This window comes from Felis catus, chromosome B4 (assembly GCF_018350175.1).
Source record: "Felis catus isolate Fca126 chromosome B4, F.catus_Fca126_mat1.0, whole genome shotgun sequence".
Lineage (NCBI taxonomy): Eukaryota > Metazoa > Chordata > Mammalia > Carnivora > Felidae > Felis > Felis catus.
In genome coordinates, this window is record NC_058374.1 from 83386834 (window position 1) to 83406138 (window position 19305).

General features: G+C 49.5%; 1 protein-coding gene across 6 annotated transcripts in view; it reads right to left on the reverse strand.

Moving 5' to 3' along the window:
- Positions 1 to 2278: 2278 nt before the first annotated feature.
- Positions 2279 to 19305, reverse strand: part of MYO1A (myosin IA) — a 30654-nt gene continuing 13627 nt past the window's right edge. For 4 of the 6 annotated variants that reach the window (XM_045061958.1, XM_045061956.1, XM_045061957.1 and 1 more), the window contains 21 exons: positions 19101 to 19199; positions 16697 to 16800; positions 16435 to 16582; positions 15712 to 15830; positions 15547 to 15633; positions 13699 to 13764; positions 13436 to 13540; positions 11419 to 11481; positions 11025 to 11225; positions 10631 to 10857; positions 10091 to 10291; positions 9737 to 9830; positions 9097 to 9246; positions 8716 to 8784; positions 8235 to 8309; positions 4806 to 4940; positions 3999 to 4105; positions 3497 to 3629; positions 3228 to 3380; positions 2923 to 3050; positions 2279 to 2627 (listed from right to left, as the gene is read on the reverse strand). In XM_045061958.1, the coding sequence (XP_044917893.1) occupies positions 2504 to 2627; positions 2923 to 3050; positions 3228 to 3380; positions 3497 to 3629; positions 3999 to 4105; positions 4806 to 4940; positions 8235 to 8309; positions 8716 to 8784; positions 9097 to 9246; positions 9737 to 9830; positions 10091 to 10291; positions 10631 to 10857; positions 11025 to 11225; positions 11419 to 11481; positions 13436 to 13540; positions 13699 to 13764; positions 15547 to 15633; positions 15712 to 15830; positions 16435 to 16582; positions 16697 to 16800; positions 19101 to 19199 (2588 nt within the window). In that variant the 3' untranslated portion in view covers positions 2279 to 2503. Of the gene's footprint in view, positions 2628 to 2922; positions 3051 to 3227; positions 3381 to 3496; positions 3630 to 3998; positions 4106 to 4805; positions 4941 to 8234; positions 8310 to 8715; positions 8785 to 9096; positions 9247 to 9736; positions 9831 to 10090; positions 10292 to 10630; positions 10858 to 11024; positions 11226 to 11418; positions 11482 to 13435; positions 13541 to 13698; positions 13765 to 15546; positions 15634 to 15711; positions 15831 to 16434; positions 16583 to 16696; positions 16801 to 19100; positions 19200 to 19305 lie in introns of those variants that run through there. The other 2 variants (XR_006600793.1, XM_045061959.1) reach the window with 2 other exon arrangements.

Sequence of the window (19305 nt, forward strand, 5' to 3'; positions counted from 1 at the left end):
TTTGACACTTTTGATTTGAGCCACCTCTCCAAGGACTATCACTGGCCTAGAGGAAGAGGGTCCCTAGCAGACCCTCACTCTGGAGCTCCTCCCCTTTATTGCCGCGGTTGGGGGGGGGGGGGGCGAGGAAAATGTGTGTTGCATTGAGCTGAGCTGAGATTGGATTTGTGGACTGTTCTTGGGGGTAGAAGTGGATGCTGTGTATGCAAGATGACCCGTATATGCCCACCATATACACAACTGGGGTGCAGCATGGGGGCTCCTTCAACATCCTGGGAGGGGTGCTGCGGGGTGGGGAGGGAAGGGCCAGGGCTGGAGGTGACACTGGGTGGAGATACTAGAAAAGAATGGAAGGATGGCAACCCACGCATCCTGCAGAGTCCCGCAGGCAGGAGCCAGCTGGGAGCCAGCCCTCGGAGCGAGGACCGGAAGAGCCCCTCATAGCCTACAGTGGAAATGAGCTAAGCCAGGAGGACCTAGCTCGAGCTGGTATGAGCTGACGTGCTAAAATGGCTCCTCATGGGGGTTAGGGGGCTCCAGGGTGGCTTGTGCCCCTCAGAAAAACAACCCAGACTTTGAGAATGCTGGGCTGGCTGAGCAGGGAGGCAGCAGAACCTCAGCCTCTCCCGTCAGGATGGAGCCCTGTAAAGCACCATGGCACAGGTGGGGCAACCGAGCCCCGTCCTCAAACTAGCACATGACTGATGGAGGGGGGACAGGAGGGAGACCAGGACTCGAGCCCTCCCCCCCCATCCCATCCCCTCCCCAGTCCAGAGAGCTGACAGTGCCTTCAGCCCTGGGGAAGGAAAAGCAGGATGGGGAGCAGCAGCTGCATATTCTCCTGAAATTGCTTCTGAAAATGACCAGACACTTCACTGGGAAAGTGACGACAATTTGGGCCCTGGGAGCAGGAGATGAGGCAGAGAGCGGGGGCGGTCAGGCTCTGATAACCAGCCCCCTCTTGCCAGACAGGATCTCCTCCGCCGGTTCTGAGAAGTCAAGGATGGGGGGAGCTGTGGGGGGTGACGGAAGGCTGACGGGAGCCCGAGCTACCCTCACTCAGGGCACAGCCCCCCATCCGTCAGGGAAGAACTGACTCCCTGGGCCCTCTCCCAGCCCAGAGCAGGGTGTGCCAGAACGCGGGCTTGTGCTCAGAGAGCAAGACTGATCTGCAGGCAAGAGGAGAAGTTAATCAGGTCTCCCGCCGGCATGATTACCTGGGGCCGTGAGCTGCCTGCCGATGGAAAGCCAGTGGAAGCACCGAGGTGGAGGGAAACCCCAGCCTCGAGGCACAGTGAGCTCAGTGGTGGAGACAGGGAAGAGGCAAGGAAGGTAGGGATCGTGAAAGGAGGGAGAGACATCCAGAGACAGGAACAAAGGCAGCCATTTGTAAGCTCTCACGGAGCACATATCTACGTTTTACTGCAAACATAGGAGCTCCTTTTTCCCTTAAGGTAGAGACCGGGATGGGTGAGGCTGAGACAACACCGTCTATGAGGAAACAGATATGAAGGGAGAGGGGAGATATTTAAAGCATTATACAAAATATTATGTATTAATATTAGAGTCCACAGAAATGGGGACAACGAGATGGTGTGAGACAGTTGAAAATCGAAAAAGAAAATAATGGTGATGACACAGGGAAAATAAATGAAGACAAGGGGGAGAGGGTCAGTCATAGGGGTGGGGGAGTCTGGGTCAGGGAGCCTCCCCCTGTCAAATGCCACCAGCTGCAGGCCCCAGCTGTGGGACAGTGATTAGCAAGATAACTGTTGGCAGGAGCAGCCTGGCATCTCTGGTGTATGGAAAGGAAGGGGGTGTTGGGGGGGGCAGATGTGACAAAGCCCAGCGATGAGCTTGGGGATGGAGGGGGCAATGGAGCTCTGGGTGCAGGGGACGCTGCATTCCCCAGCTTCTTCAGCTCACGTGAGCCCTCCAGCCCGGGGCCTCTTTTTAGGCTAAATCTCCAAAGGATCCTAGTTTCCGCCAAGACAGGGATCCTCACTTCTTCCCTCCAGGGACACACTTAATGAATCAGCCCACTGGCCACCTGCGACCTGAGCCCCATCGCTGGCTGCCCCACCCCCACCCCAGTGTCTCCAAACTCCGCCAGAGCTCAGCCGGTCAAGGAGCCCGGAGACAATTTCCCTTCTTTTCCATTCTTATTATCTGCATTTGCTGGCTCCAGGGAACCTGAGGAGGAGAAAGGGGGTGGGGTAGCCGAAGTACAAGCACTGTGAAGGTGGGTGATCAGGGACTCACCCACACTGAGCAAATATTTGGGAAGTCACTTGTTTTATTAGTGGGCAAAGCAGCTGAGGGTGGGAGGATAAGTTCTAAGGGAGAGGGGCCCAGAAGAGTTTGGGAGAAGAAAGGTCCTCTTCAAGGGTTCCTCAATCTCTGAGCCCCACACCACGATCAGATCCTCCTGCAAACATGGGTGGGTGGGGTTGGCACGGGTCCAGAGAAGCTGCTGTCTCTGCATCAGGCCCCCACCTCTTCACTATACAGTCACTTCCAGGCAACGGCTCCCTTTCTTCTTGCATTTTAGCTTGCCGTTCCTATCACCCTCAGGGCCCTGGATGACCTTGACAGCCACACTACTCTCCTTGAACCTCACTGAGAACCTGGAGGGGAAACAGACAGAGGGGTAAAGCTGGTACCCTCATCCTCTCATCTCTACTCCCATACTTTCATGATGGTTTCCATTCTCCTTCTTAAAGGAAGTACATCTCTCCTCCCCTCGTGTCAGAAGATTCAGGGCCCCAGAGAACCTGAGTGGGGAGACTAAGAAACACCTCCAAACCTTGCCTTGACAGAATATGCTTCACTTTCTGACTACATGAATTTTCCCGGTCACAATGACCAACAGCTTGGTCATCTGCCCCCAGGCTGGCCCTCACCCCCAGCTCATGGCCTTACTTCTCAGTCACGGAGATTAGAAGCTGCCTCTGTGTGGCATCCAGCACAGCCTGGTACATTTTGGTTAGCAGTTCAATCACATGTTCGCTGACCAGCAGGAAGTCCCCCCTGGAGCCCACTGATGATATCTTAGGAAGGGGGAAAAAGTGGGGAAGGGATTCATTTTTCCCTCTGCAGGAGCAGCCTGAGAGGCACTGAAGGCCCAGAGTGAGAGGTCTGGTCCTCATCACCTCCAGCCCACCCCAGCCCCGTGATGCCCACCACCTTCTCCAGCGTGAGGTACTGCACCCACAGAGCTCTGATACCTCATTCAGATGCAAGCTGAAAAGCCCATCCTTGAAGCTGGTGACTGACACCTCGGCCACACTATCTAGTCCAATGACGGTTTTGGCCTGGGACTTCTTGGTGTCTATGAGAATCACATGCCCCTTGGTCAAGAGAAGAATTCGAGAGGAAGTCTAAGGACAGAAGAGGAAAATGTGAGGAAAGGTGAAGATTAACCCCACCCTTCCAGCTACCAGTCCCAAGGCTCTGGATCCGGCCGTGGGCAGAAGTCCAGGGTGCAGGCATTCACCTTGCCATTGCCACGATTGACCTTCTTCACAGTGTCTGCCATCAGAACAGGCCCTTCCTCCCCGCCCTTCAGCTTCTGCAGCTTGGGGTTCCCTTGCAGCCCAAGGTAGTCACCGCAGAATGGAATGGGGACACTGAAGACACACAGGAGGTATGTGGTGGAGACAAGTTCCTCACCACTGACCCCCAAGGCCCTGAGCCTCCCCACAGTGAGTTCCCATGTCCCTTCCCCCATGCTCCACCATATCCTCTATCTCAGCATGGTCCAGGACCAACATCAGCATCCCCTGAGAACTTGTTAGAAAGGCAAATTATTGGGCCCCAGCCCCAGATCTGCTGAATCAGAAACTCTGGGCGGGGGGTGGTGCAGCCATCTGGGTGTCATCAAGCCTGCCAAGTGGTGCTGATGCACACTAGTTTGGGGACCACTGCCCTATCCCACCTGGGGGATCCTGTCTTTGCTCTGGATGAAACTGACTGTGCAGGGTCTGCGGGGCCCTCACCTCTGGGGGTAGGAAGCCTTCTTGCCCTTGAACAGTTCACTGGCACAGAGCTTCTCCTTCAGGATCTCTACCTGCTTTGGGGACAGTCGATCCCGGAATCTCTTGCACTGTGAGAGGGAGGGGCAGGGGCTAAGCTCGTGGAGGCAGAAGGCAGGCCTGGGGTGGGGGTTTGGGAGAACACTGAGAGGTGGAAGGAGGGCAGGGGCTGGAAAAGAGGAGAGACAGGGAATAGAATAGGCTCTAGGCACTTCAGAGAGGGCAGCTGCTGGAGGAGCACTGCCCCCCCTCAAAGGGACTCTGGGAGAGGGGGATGGAAACAATCAAATGTGTCAGACCCAGGAGGAGGGCTATATGCCAGCACACAGCACAAGGCCTACTCTAGACAGGTGCTCGGTACATATTTCCTGAATGGAAGCACACTGTGCTGAGTGAAATAAGCCAGATAGAAAAGGACAAATGTATGATTCTACTTCCATGAGGTACCGAGAACAGTCAAATTCACAGAGAAAGTCGATTATAAGTCCCAGGGGCTACAAGAGTGGGGAATGGGGAGTTACTGCTTAATGTGTACAGGATTGCAGTTTGGGCTGATAAAAAAGAAATACAGAGACGGATGGTGGTGACGGCTGCACAATAGTGTGAACGTGCTTTATGACACCGGACTTACAAATGGTTAAGATGGCCAATTTTGTGATCTATGTTGTTTTCACCATGAAGAAAAAAAGTGGAAGAAGGAGGCAGAAGATGAAAATCAGAGGGAGGAGGAAAAAAAGACAAATGAGAGGAGTCGTGCTGGGCCCCACTCACCTTCCAGCGGTAGAAGAGCTGCTGTAGCTCCTGGTTTGCTGTGTTGAAGCATCTGTAAGGGGCCGCTGGCCACGTTCTGTCCAGGATGTTGGTAGACGGCAAATTGTTCCTCAGCCCCAGCAGGAACTTCTGCGTCTAGATTGGAAGCAGGGGGATTGGGAGTGGACGGATGAGAAGACAGACCTCCCAACAGGCAAACTCTCATCCAGGACCTGCCACCTGAAAGGAGGGAGGCCACCCAGAGTAAGAAGCAACAAGTAGAGCGAGGAGTCAGAAGGGAGTCACCTCCTGGATCTCTTGTGGGTCCAGTGTTCACTGGAGGCTGGGCAGTGAGAGCGTGAACAGGAGACTGGGAGGGAGGGAAGGAAGGGTTAGTTCCAAGCAGAGACCTGCTGCCCAGGGTAGTGAGGTGAAAGCAACCAAGATGAAAACTGGCCTCAGTATTTTGCTCCTGTGACTTCCTATTGTCTCAGTTCATAGCTGCCTACAGCTGGCTGCCACTGTCTGCATTGGCTATAGGACAGGTACCAAACCTCCCCCCTTCCCTGATCGGTCAAGCCCAATGCCTCAACCTGGCATTCAAAGTCTTCTATTTAGGGCCCAATCTCATGCCCCAGGATCCCCTGCATGATCCCAGCACACCTCTCAGGTAGTGTTCCTCATCAAGCCCTCTGCCTAGCCCAGGCGTGATCACTCGGTGCCTCAGCCCATCCTGCTCTCAACTCAGCTGTGCCCATCTAGATTCTACCTATCCTTTCAGACACAGCTCGAAGCCCTCCCTGATTCCCTGGGCCAGGGCTGCCTCTCCTTTCTTTGAAGCCCCACAGCACTTTGTCTATACTTCTGTGTTTGTACTACTATTATCTGTGTGGAAATCTTTTCCCTCTTCTAGACAATGAGTCCTTGGGAGTCTGGATCCCAAGCTGAGTTCTTGTTGTTGTTGTTTTTTTTCCCCTGCCATTCAACAACATTTATTGAGTGTCTGCTCTGTGCCTGGCACTGTTCTAGGTATGGATACACAGCAGTGAACAGAACAAACAAAATCTCTATTCTCACTGAGCTTATATTCTACCGGGGGAGGGAAGAACCCCACAGCAAACAAACATATATAATATATGTTAATTATATATGCTATGATGCAAATAATTGCAGATAATTATATATGCTATGATGCAAAAAAGCTGGCCCTGAGACCAGAAATGAGCAGTAGCATATCCCAGAAATGAAAAGAAAGTGAGACTGGATTAAATCGAGCAAGAAGAAAGAAGATCAGAGGACTGGTTGGTCAAGTACATTCGTGAAGGGCCTTGTAGGCTGAGGTAAGAACACTGGCTTTTATTGGGAGTCAAATGGAATGCCATTAGAGGATTTTAAGGGGAAGAGTGACATAATCTGCCTTACGTTCTTTTTTATTTCATATAACTTACTGTCTTATATTGAAAGTTTTTAAACTTACATAAAAGTTGAAGAAACATTACAGTGAATATCTGCATGCCACATATTCCTTACCTAAATCCACCAACTGATAATGTTAACAATTGGCCATATTTGCAGGCTTTCTAACACATGCACACATGTATACAAATGGGCATAAATAAATACATACACACACTCACACATATATAAATCTTTGCTACCATATCATCCTAAAGTAGGTTAGAGAAATCATGGCATTTTCCCCCAAAACTTAAGCACACATCTCCCAAGAACCAGGACATTCTCCTACACAAATCATAATTCCACCTCCATACCTAAGAAGACAAACATTAATTGGATACACTCATCCAACAGCAATGCATGCTCAAATTTCTCCTAATGTCCTTTATAAACTTCTAAAAATGCCCTTTGTAGCTTTGTTCTTATTCTTCCTGTTCCAGGATCAGATCAAGTATCACCCATGGCATCTGTTTAGTCTCCCCCAATCTAGAATAAGGACTCTCCAGTCTTTATATCCCAGGGAACACCCAGCACCCTGTTTGTTTGTGGGGTAGAATTATTGAAGGTATAGAAAATAGCTTGATCTTGAGTACTTCCAAGTTTTGGATTTTTTTTTTTAAGTTTATTTATTTTTGAGAGAGAGAGAGAGAGGGAGCAAGTGGGGGAGGAGCAGAAAGAGAGGGAGAGAGAGAGAATTCCAAGCAGGCTTAGCACTGTCAGCATGGAGCCTGATGTGGGGCTCGAACTCACAAACTGTGAGATCGTGACCTAAGCCAAAATCAAGAGTCAGACACTTAACTGACTGAGCCACCCATGCGCCCCCAAGTTTTTGGAATTTTTATGAAAACTTCTTACTAACACATTAGGTTAAAAAAATTAAAATGGGAAAAGGGAGGGTATGCAGTATATTGCTATAATTCTCCAGGAACTATCCAAGCTCTTTGATTCCTCTGCTACAAAGATCTTGCAGGCTTGGTCTAATCACCTCACACCTTGGTTTAAGTCCCCAAGGGGACTTGGTCAGGTCTAGTTTGATTTAATTCAATAAACATTCCTAAGCATTTCCTCCAATCCCTCATGTGCTAACTGATGTCGAAACTCTGAAGGTTTTCTTAATTGTTTGTTTTTTCTAGATCTAGAAAGTCTTTCCTTTCCCTATATAGCCCTCCTGCCCCAGTAGGTCTCTAGGGGGAGTGGGGGGACAGTGTGGGGAAGCAGTCTTCGGCAGGCATTAAAACTCTGGGGTCAGATCACCTGGGTGGCTCAGTCAGTTAAGTGTCTGACTTCAGCTCAGGTCATGGTCTCACATTCCATGGGTTTGAGCTCTGCGTTGGGCTCTGTGCTGATAGAGCCTGGAGCCTGCTTCCGATTCTGTGTCTCCCTCTCTGCCCCTTCCCTGCTTGTGCTCTGTCTCTTTCTGTCTCTCGAAAATGATAAATAAAAGTTCAAAAAAAAAAAAAAAGTCCCAAGTCCTCCAGAATTAAGATATTTCCTGAGATTTCATTGTGGACTTGCTTGCTATAGCTTCAGAAGAGCCGAAAGAAAGATACAATCCCTCCACTTTCACCCCTACCATAAAATGGATCTCGGAAGGTTAAGTTAGGTAACCCTATGTCCTCACTCTGCTCTTTCATGAGGCTCAGTCTCTTTAAACTGTTGTTAGCCATCCAGCCCGTCTCTTCTCGGGCCTATTCATCATGGGCCAGTCAGTGGGTGTGCTGGGACCCCTTCCTGCCCCAAGGTTGCCCACAGTGTCCACTCCTTCCAGAGTGCACTCTGATTCTGCCCCTGGGCCCTGAGGCACCAAAGCCCCATTCCTTCTTACCCTAGGACTTAATAATTAAGTACATGCAGATCAAAGAAACCCTTCCAGGGAAAACTTTGATCACCTCTTCTCAAACCCCTCATCTTCCTTTTCCAAACCTGACCCTCCCTCCACAACCTCCCCTCCACCTTCCACCCTCAACCCCCATAGTAAGTAAGACCACTTACCATGCTCTTATAGATGAAATCTGCCAAGGTGAGGGCAGCCCCCGACCGGAAGTATTTTCGATAATCCTTGCGGGCCTAGAAGGGATACATGAGAAAGGAGCCAAAGTAAAGATAGACAGACCTAGAAGATAAGGAGACAGAGGTTCTACTGTTTTCCAACCATACAAAGAGCACAGTTAGATAAAGTGCCGAGACTCTACTGGAGGGAGAAAGTAAAGGCAGACAAGCTGGCAATGAGGAAGGCACTCAAAGCCAAGTCAGGGACACACCCAGGTGTCTACACACATCTCCCCAGTACGCACCCACACTCCCAGACACACACCCAGATGCAGGCATGCCATCACACAGAGGTATGCCCTGGGTGTGGGCAGGACTTGCTTTCTGCTACTCTTTCCTCCCAGCAGCTGGCACAATCCAGGAGAAACCATGTGGGGGAAGACCCCATGTGTGCGGAGGAAACCCCTCTCCCCTTCCGCATTACCTTCCACCCTCTCACAAAAGCCTGGATCAGCACCACTGATGCCTTTATCTTCGCATAGCGCTTCCTTTGCTGCAGAAAAACAATAGGCCTGTTAGAAAAAACTCCATCCCCTGAACCACCTCTCCTACTTCCCACTCTCTCCCTCTCTCTTTTTTAAATGTTTATTTATTTTGAGAGACAGAGACGGAGACAGAGAGAGAGAATCCCAAGCAGACTCCACACTGTTAGCACAGAGCCCAACGTAGGGCTTGATCTCACAAACCAGGAGATCATGACTTGAGCTGAAATCAAGAGTTGGATGCTTAACCGACTGTGCCACCCAGGTGCCCCCGACTCTTTTATTGGAGTGAAAGGGATGGGACTTTAGGGAGCAACTGATACCATGTTGCCTCGAAACCAGGAGGAAATGAGGATCTGACTCTTGCGCATCAGCTGGTAGTGGATGCGGCAGCGCCAGCCCCGGTAGATCTTCTGAATGAGCGTGGCCAGCTGCTGCAGTCTCAGGCGCCGCTTCTCTTCCAGGTAGAACAGCTGTGGAGAGGTGGAAGGTGGGGCGGAAAGGCTGGCCTAGGGGAATAGCACTCTCTCCTCCCGGAGCCCAGGTGCCAGGGGCTTCCCAGCCAGTGTTTTATTCATTCCATTGACTTCTTAGTGCATTCGTTTATTCGCTCACTCATTATTATTCTGTTAAGTGTTATTCACCTTAACAGAAACCTACTGAATTCTAACTCTGTCAGAGGCACGTGCGAGGTCTGGAAATTTAGACATGAGTGGCACATCACCTTGATCTTCAGGAGTTCTGCTACAGGTAGAGGCACTCAGAGTGGGCCATGCAAGCAGGGTGGGGTAGGAGCCCAAGGATTCAGTTTCCAGGGACAAAGTCCCTGCAGAAAGCAGACTTCCTCACCCACCATCCATCCCAAGTTATAGATGCTCCCCTCCGCCCCAGCCTCTCACTCATGGACCCTCCAACTCTTCTGCCTCCTACCCCAACCAAACACAAGTGCACCCTCCAACTCACAGTCTTAGGGCTTCTGATGAAGATCTTTGTCTTCCCAAAGGCCAGCTCCTCTGAGGACAAGCTCAGCTCCCCCAGGACCTTCTCAACTCCCTCCCTACAGGAGCAGATGGGGAAAGCTACCAAGGGGCATCCCAGAGAAGGATCCTCTTTCACCTTTCCCCAACCTCTTATACCCAGGGAGAGGAGTTCAGGGCTTGAACAGACTTCAGAGCCTCTGCAAAGTGATCAGTTCATTTCCCCAAGTATCCATTCATGGAGTTTTGGCAATTTACATGGCACTGTCTGTTCTTCCCACCACCCAGATGTTCCCTGCACTGCCCTTCCCTGCTCCCCCATCTCCCCCAGGAGTCTTACCTGTCTCCCCCATTCCAGCGAGGCCACGTGCTCCGCCCCAACAATCGGTACCTTTCCAGGAAGGGCCCATACCTCTGGCGGTAGGCATAGCCCGCCCGACGCACCCGCACGTTCTCTAGCAGTCCCAGGTACCGAGTCTGGACGGCCACCAGCTCTGACGAGAACTGACCTCGCTGCTGATGCTCATTGGGCTTTATACACCTTGGGGTGGGGGGAGAGGTGCAAGGCACAGGCATGAGGAGCTTCACCTTTGCAAGTGTGACCCATCCTGGTCTCTATAACCCTATTCTGGAGGGTTATTTTCAGAGGAAGTGAACACACTGGCCTTCCCAGCTTCACTCACTATAGCGTGGTTCCTACTAAAGTCTGATGCTCTCCCTGCCACAGGATTCTCAGTTCCTCATTTTTTATGAGGGAAGGGCCTTCTGATACTCTTATTCCAGAGACACCCTCCCCCCCAACAATGGACAGGTTCTATAGTGCTGGACCCTGCATCTGCCATCACATATGCTGCATTTCCCCATGTACCCAGCATGTCACCTGATGTAGTTGGGGTTTTTGGAATATAAGTTCTTCATGAGTATGGCCACAGAACTCTTGAATTGGGCTCCAGCAGTTGGGGGGCGCTTGAGAGATGTCTGTGTGGGAACTCCTTCAGGGAACAAGGACTGAAGGAGGGGGTGCTGGGCCTTCCACATGGCCTGGGACAAGTCCCGGAAGAGTAGGTCATTGTTCTTATCAATGAAGCCGTTCACGTTGTAAGTCACCTGTAGAGGAATAGCTATGGGTCTGGAGGGTCCATGACCTTGTCCCAGCACTTGGCACTCCCAATCTCATTGTGAAGTATTCCCAGATCTCATCTCCCCGCAGGTCCTCCCCCATTGCCTTCCACCCATGCCCAGGCCCATTTCTACCCTCCAGCCCTGCATGTCACCTTGCCCGCATAGTGGCAGATGCGAAAGCAGCTGAGGCCCATGGTGTGGTCATACTGGCGCTGGGCATTCTGGGTGACTTTGCTCTCATAGAAACCATGCTTGGAGAAGACCTGGTTCAGCTTCGCTAGGAAGGTGGAGTCACTGACCACCCCAGGCCGTAGGCACTCCTCATCCAGCATGGCCAGGATGCCTTGCTGATTCTGGTCAGGGGAACAAGATCAGCCCAACTTAGACCTGATCCTCCAAGATGTCCACATCCTCACTGCTGTCCCTCTGCCCCTTCATCCTTTGCCCACTTCACCATCCTTACCAAGTGGGGCAAGGGGAGGGGGAAGGACAAGGATATTCAGTCAGTCTGCAAGAGGTCTCAGAGATAACATAAAGATAACTCACGTGCTCAATGAGGTTACAGATAATGCCATTATCAAAGTAGTCCACCTTTGTCCACGGTATGCCCTGGCAAGAAGAGGCATGACAGGTTACAAGAGCAGGTCCAGGACAAGTCTCCAAAGACCTCACCAGACTCAGGCTCCCTCTCACCCAACCCAAGAAGGACTCAGAAAGCCCTATAATTAAGAGGGGTCCTTGGTGTGGCTTCTGTTTAGGTTCCCATCCCTCCAGGTTGATGGAGAATTTGTGGGGTGGGAGACACGTGAAAGGACCCAGAGCAGCTGTGAGAGAGGGGGAGATGCTGAAGAGAGCCCTGTAGGTGGTGTGGGGTGAAGATCGGGGTAGGGATTGCCCCACTGTGGAGTGAGGAAGGATCCTTGAGCGTGTGCAAGAGCAAAGGCCACACTGTTCTGGCAACGACCAATAAAACCAAAGCACATGAGTGAATTTCATCAAGCAACAAACCTAACTTGATACATCTTCAAAGACCTACATCAGTGCTTTTCAAACTTGCATGGCAGTCAGCTAGAGGGCTTGTAAAAACAGACTGCTAGGCCCCATCCCCAGGGTTTCTGATTCAGCATGTCTGGGATAGAGCCTAGGAATCTGTCTTTCTAACACCTTTCCAGGGATGCTGCTGGTCCAGGACCACACTTTAAGAACTACTAATCTACCTGATACTCTGGGACTGTATAGTTTTTGTTTTTGTTTTTGTTTTTGTTTTAAGCAAGAATGGTACAGAAGGAGACCCAAAGACAATCGTTCCCCACTTAGGGGTAGCCGCAGACAGGATAGCTTCTGATCCCACCCAAGGGCCAGCCCTCCCAGACTCAGACCATTCCCAGGTGTGGGGGTGTGGCTGGGGAACACTCTCCCACCCCCTCACAGATCTTCAGGGAATGTAGAGTGGAATTAAGTAGTTGCCTTCCCATTTCATCCCCAAAATACTTTCCCCAACTAGTTAAATGAAGTATGATATCCTTACAACCCTGTGTAGCTGTAAAGATGCATCTTTATATACGATATGGAAAGATCTCATTAATTGATGAAAGCAAGGGGTAGAGCAGAGCATATTCACTGCCATTTGAAAAAAATTCTGTGGGAAAATAAACTTCTACATTTGCCTGATTACACATAAAAGACCTCTGAAAAGAGGGCCACTTTAGTTGCCTCTAGATGGTTGGAGAACTAAGAGGCTGGGGATAGGCTGGGAGAGAGCCCTTTCTTTATATGCCTTTTTAAGCTTTTTGAATTTTGAGGCATGGGAATGTATTCTCTAGTTGATCATTTAAAATTTTAAGATAAAAACATGAAAAACAACTTAAAAAAAACCTTTCCCACACATTGTGACCACATTGTCTGAAATTCTGCTGCAGCAGATTCCCAAGGGCTCACAGGCAGCATCCCTGGCAGCGTTTTGATGAGTGAGACTCTCAGCCATTCACACTTTGGGGGGAATTAGCTCAATCAGATAGCTTTTCTAACACCTAGCCATAGAAAGCAAGCCTTCTTGCTGAACAGGGGAAGGAGTGTGGAAATGTTGAGCCATGGGGAACTTCTGGGGAGGAAGTCTGGGATCAGGGTGCTACACGAGGAGATGGTGACATCAGCCAGGGCCCGAGGAGACAAAGAATTGTGAGGTGTCAGAGAAGAGCACCAAAATGGATGTGGTGGGGTGACAAGCCTGGGAGAAATGTCCCTTCTAAATCAGGCTCACAGTGTGCTGCAGGCCACGCACAGCTGTCACTTCACCCTTGTGAGGACTCCCCCCACACAGCCTTCCATCAGTCTGCCCCTTGCTGGCACGGCCTGGGGTGGGAGCAGGGGACTGGGGGGTGGAGAGCAAAAACTAGGGCTTCTTGGTAATGCTGCACTGTTGAGCAGTGAAAGGGGAACTTTTTGTCCTTTGTGTTCCCATCTGGGCACGAGTGAGAGGAAACCGGGATTGAGGAGAAAGACAGACGTGGCGCGCACACCAGCGTCACTTTGGAGAGGGGCTGTGGGGGAAGGCTCCGCGCACCTCTCTCTTATATTCCTCCTGCTCCTCTTTCAGCGTCATCTCGATGAACACCTGCTGCAGCTTCTCATTGCAGTAGTTGATCACAAACTGCTCAAAGCTATTGTCCTGAAGGAGGGGACCCAGGTTAGAGAGAGAGCAGCTCAGTCCAAGACCCTTCCTCCCTCTCAGCCCCACGCCTCCCCTCTCGCAAGCCCCTCCCTTTGAGCCTCCGCACCCCAACCCTAGGGATGCAGGGTGGCTGCGGTTGGGGGAAGCTCTCTCACCTTTAAAATTTCAAAGCCGTAGATATCCAGGACCCCCATTACCTTCTTTTTCTCCCCGCTGCCCACCTGAAGAGGAGGGAAAGATAAATCTGAGGACGGGCCCCCTCTGCACACCAGGCCAGGCCCTTCTGGGGCGGATGTGATTGGAGCAGAGGGCAAACAGAACTCGGGTGAGCTTGACCAGTTGTGATTTTATTCTCCTTCCTCCTCTACACACTAGGGGCCAAGCAGAGGGAGGAGAGGGGGAGGGAGATGTAAGCAGATTCCAGGATGGTGCTCCCAGGGGACGAGGTAGAAAGACTTTAAAATCTTCTGAGGAAAATAACCATCTCGTACATTTGTAGAGCAATTTAGAAAAAATTCTATGTTCTTACTTCATTAAATCTCATGATAACCCTATATGGTGTGATAATTCTCATTTTACAGATGGACAGATCAAATTTCAAAGGGACTAAGCGTTTTTAAATCCCATTTTCCCCTGTTGCCTTTCCATAGTAGCTTCTGAATTGAAGGCATTTTCATGTACAAGATTAAAAAAAATTTTTTTTAATGTTTATTTATTTTTTGAGAGAGAGAGGCAGACTGCAAGTGGGGGAGGGGCAGAGAAAGAGGGAGTGACAGAATCGGAAGCAGGTTCCAGGCTCCGAGCTGACAGCACAGAGCCTGACGTGGGACTCGAACCCACAAACCGTGAGATCATGAGCTGAGCCTAAGTCGGATGCTTAACCGACTGAGCCACCCAGGCACCTCTCATGCACAAAATTTTTTAAATAATAGCTCTATTTTTATCTAATTCACATTCTATAAAATTTGCCCTTTAAAGGTATACAATTCAGTGATTTTTCAGTATATTCAAAATGCATATGGGGGTGCCTAGGTGGCTCAATCGGGTAAGTGTCCAACTCTTGGTTTTAGCTCAGGTCATGATCTCACAGTTCATGAGTTCAAGCCCTGCACTAGGCTCTACGCCGACAGCACAGGCCCTGCTTAAGATTCTCTCTCTCTCTTCCTCTTTCTCTCTGCTCCTCCCCCACTCTCTCAAAATAAACTTAAAAAAAAAAAAGTGTATGACCATCACCACTACCTAATTCCAGAGCATTTTCATGATCCCCCAAAGAAATCTTGTACTCATACCCATTAGCTGTCATTCCACCTTCCCCTCTCCCTCCACTCCAAGCCCCTGCTAACCATTAATCTACCACCCTCTCCATAGATTTGCCTATTACATTTCATATAAATGGAATCACCTTTTGTGTCTGGCTGCTTCCACTTGAATGTTTTCACGATTTGTCTGTGTTGAGCATGTATCAGTACTTCATTCCTTTTTATGGCCTGTTTATTTATTTATATCCCATTGTATGGATATACCACTTTTATTTACCCATTCATCAACTGATGGACATTTGAGTTGTTTCCACTTTTTGGCTATTATGGGTAATGCCTCTATGAACATTTGGGTACAGGTTTTTACGTGAACATCTGTTTTCAATTCTCTTGGATCTATATCTGGAGTGGAATTTCTGGGTTATATGGTAACCATGTCCATAATTTTATCTGATCCTCACTATGAAGGAGGTAGGCATTAGCATCCAATTTTCCAAATCAGGAAACTGAGGCTCAGAATCTCTGTGAAACTAAAAGGCCACACAGCTGGTAAGCAGGGGATCCAGACAGTCAAACTCAAAAACCAGAGATGCTTCCACAACAACACACTATTGGAAGCAACTGTACCTTACCCTTCATCCTTCTTACTCTCTTCATCTCAGAACCCGAAGTATAGGGATGGTGACCGGGACAAGAAAAGTGAGGCAGACAGGAGAGTGTTGAGGGAGGAGAGCAATCTCTCACCTTGATACTCTCATTGATTCGATTCACTATCCAGTTGAAAAGGCGGCTGTAGATGTTCTTAGCCAGAGCATCCCGAGCATACTGAGCCTGTTGGGCAGAGCCAGCTGGTTAGGATGGCAGCCACAGAATAGTCTCAAAATCAGCCCCCTCCCATAGGGCCCTTACCTGGGTGAAGTTCAGTGTAGTGACCACCTCCTCTTTGGCTGTTTTCATGGTCCTTGAGCACAAAGCTTTCTCTAGTTCCTCTGAATTCAAACCTATCATTTCCCCAATCTCCTGGACTCCTGGAGTGATGAGGAAATACAACATGGCCTGAAAGAGAGCTATCTCCTAGGGAGGGAGGGCTGAGAAGTGACACTGCTAGGAGACTGGTCTCCCAAGGTCTTGGGGATATTCTTGCAGCCCATCCATAACATGGCCCAAGAGGAAACTCTGGGGAGAGGAGAGGGAGCTGCGGACACTTTAAATGCATTATCTACTTTATTTTATTTTTGAGTAGTCTTCACACCCAAAGTGGAGCCCAACGTGGGGCTTGAACTCACAACCCTGACATCAAGACCTGAGCTGAAATCAAGAGTCAGACACTTAACTGACTGACCCACCCAAGTGCCCCTGCATTATCTACTTCAATAGGAGAATCTCCTGAAATTCTTTGCAAAGACTCCACTTAGACTCAGAGACGTGCCAGAACCAAGGTCTAACTTCATAACCTCACTCCAAAATGCCTCACTAGGAATTCTTAATGAGTGTGTTTGGGGTAGAACTCAGGAATGGCTGAGTGGGACTGAATCGGAATGAAGTCAGTTACTCAGCAGATGGTGGACGAACAGAAATTGTAGTAGGAGATTCAGGGAGCGGCTTAGAGGGTACCAGCAGGGCGGTGCAGACCTCTCCCATCACGGATGCCACTTGCTGATGTCCCATTGGCCTGGGACTCATCTGCTAGCTCCACGTTCCCCAGCTTCAGCACCAGGGCCGTCACCTCTAGCACCTGCTGAATCTCTACCTCCGAGAACCCAATCACAGTCATTGCATTCTGGAGGAGATAGCAGAAATGAGAAGTTGAACTGTGGTGCCAGCTCAATGCCTCCCTTCTCAAAGCCAAAGCCTGGGCTCAGGGGATAGCCTAAGGCCCACCCTGGGCACCCACCTGTACAGACTTGAAGTTGGAGGCATCGTCCATGCCATCAACTCTAGACACTTTCTGGTTCAGATAGGCATAATGACTTGTGTCCCGCTCGAGCTTCAGGGCCTCTGCAAGGGTCAGTATGAGAATCTGATTCAACATTCAATCTTTTTAAAGTCACCAACTCTAACTATGTGCTTTCATTTTATATTCACAAACTAGTTATAATGAATTTTGATAGGTTTTTTGTCTATATGCATCATAGGGTATAAACCTCCCTCTAATTCTTATAGGCAACAGAAATTCTACTTTTAAATGACCAGTAAATTGTAGTGGCCTTTCCCATCAAACAAAGCAGGCTTGGATCCCTGTGCTGAATGTGGAAGGCAATGATTTCATGGGGAGTTAGCATTTAATCATGTACTTTATATCCTTTGGCAACTAGAAAACGTTAAAGTGCTTGGGAGGAGGGTTAGTACCCAGGCTCTCAGGAGTCCTCCGGCCTTGACTCTCACAGCCCTTGCCCTAGCTTGGTTTACTCATTTATTCGAAGGAGCCATTTTTGTTTTCGGTTCGTCCCCTGCCTCCTTTGTTTTGGGATCATTAATTCCCATTATAATAGACTAAACTTTCAAGCAGTATTTAGAGTTTGGGTATTCTTAATTGTGGGGGTTTTCCTAACTTTGATGAAAGAAAAGACTCATTCTGCTCTTCTTCCCATCCTCAGGGTTCTCAACAATAAAAACAAACAAGCCAACCCTCCATCCTACTCAGTTCTCAGTGGCTCAGAGAGGAAAGACCGGTGAGCACATATCTCCCACCCACCCAGAGCCTCAACATCTCACCCTAGGCCTGGGTTGGCTCATTCATTATTTGTTCAGTAAGCACCAACAAAGTTGCAGGTACTATGTTCCCTAATCCTGACCCCTCTCCTGGAAACTCTCCTTGGACATTGTGGGGCTGAGCCAAAAGGCTCTCTTGTGTTCCCCCATGGTGGATCTCTATCCCAGTCCATAACACATGGGCTAGGTTTTGTTTTTTCTGTCTCTCCCACAAATGAACGACACATTGGGACTGTGTTTTTCATCTTTGTTTTCTGTGTGCCTGCTTGGCATACATAAACTTTTTTCTTTTTAATAAATGAGTCAAGGTTATGATCCAAGCTGTTCACCTGAGATGGGAAGAAGTAGGTTAAGCATGGAGCTTGAGGGATATCAATGATCTGTTATTCAAATGATCTGAGAATCAGGGAAAGTCCCTCAAACTAGAGTTTAATGACAGCTTCCCCTGAGACACAGATTTTGAAAGAGGAACCTGCTAAAGAAAGGTGTCTGGATAAAGAATGAGTCAGAAAGGCCCTGGGATAATGACACCAGGGAGGCCCTGTCCAGACTTAGCTTAAGCCAATAGGTAACAGTCAGACAGAATAAGATACTGGTGCCTATGATTCGAACAAATTGAGCACAACCAAGACTACTGAGCTAGGAAGGAATAATGAGACCTGTGGGGGCTCTTGAACCATGGAGATCCCTAGGAGGGGAAAAGAGATAGGCACAAGTCCAGCAGAGAATAACCAGGAACCAAAAGGACAGGTCCTTGGGGGCCATACACCCACACTGCTCACAGCTAGAGGGGGCATTGGGAGGCAAACTCTGGCAGGGCCCGAAGTCCCACCAGACTCTGCAGTGATGCCCACCCAGAACCACCTCAGGCCCATCCAGCACCCAGGGCTCTCCAGGACAAGGCAGAGGTCTCCATGCCTTCTGCTCCTACAGCCACCCACACAGGCCTATTGAACATATCTGTCATCCCTAGAAGACCTTAAGTTCTTCGAGGACAAGAGCCATGTTATCTTATTCAACTCTGCATTGCTAGAGGCTAGCACAATGTTCGATAATAGTAGGTGTTCAAGAGATATTTGATGAATGAATACATGAAACCTCCATCAAGCCATCTAAGAAGAAGAAATCAAGGACAGGGGCTGGGTGAGGCAGATGTAGACCCAGAACAACTTCAACTACTGCTTATCAAAATTTCTTTAACACTTAAATATCCTGTCTGATTTTCTGCTGAGCTAGTGATTAAGTCCCTTAAATTGAAGATAGGGAAGAACGGTAGGTGGAAATAAGTGTCCCATTTCTGAAGCCAGCCTGAGAAAAGAGGAACCCAAGCAGGACAGAGGAATAAGAGCAGGTCAAGAGACAAGAAGGTTTATTCCTAGCAATACAATCCTAGAAAAAAGAGGAGAACACAGAGGTCAGGGGATTGTTTCCAACAATGAGTGGACGAAATTCAGTGTGAGGAATGCAGGAAGAAGGAGGCTGAGGGCTCAGGGAAAGAGGGCTGCAGGGGTGCAGAGGGGCCCAAAGGTTCTAGGGATTAAATGGACGTTGGGGACCTTCTTCCATGTGTCTGGGCAGGCACGTACCCAGCAGGTGTGCATCTGCTCCGGCCAGTAGCTGATAGAAGATGTGGAAGTTCCTTTCTCCTTCGAGCTGCTTCACCACTCGGGATTTCTCAAGCAGGTCTGGCAGGGAATTAGAAAATAATGTCCTAGAGCTCAGGGAGATTCCACGGCTTCCCTCTAAGCCTGCCCTCTCCGCTGGTGTTCCTACTAGTAGGGAAGCCTCCTG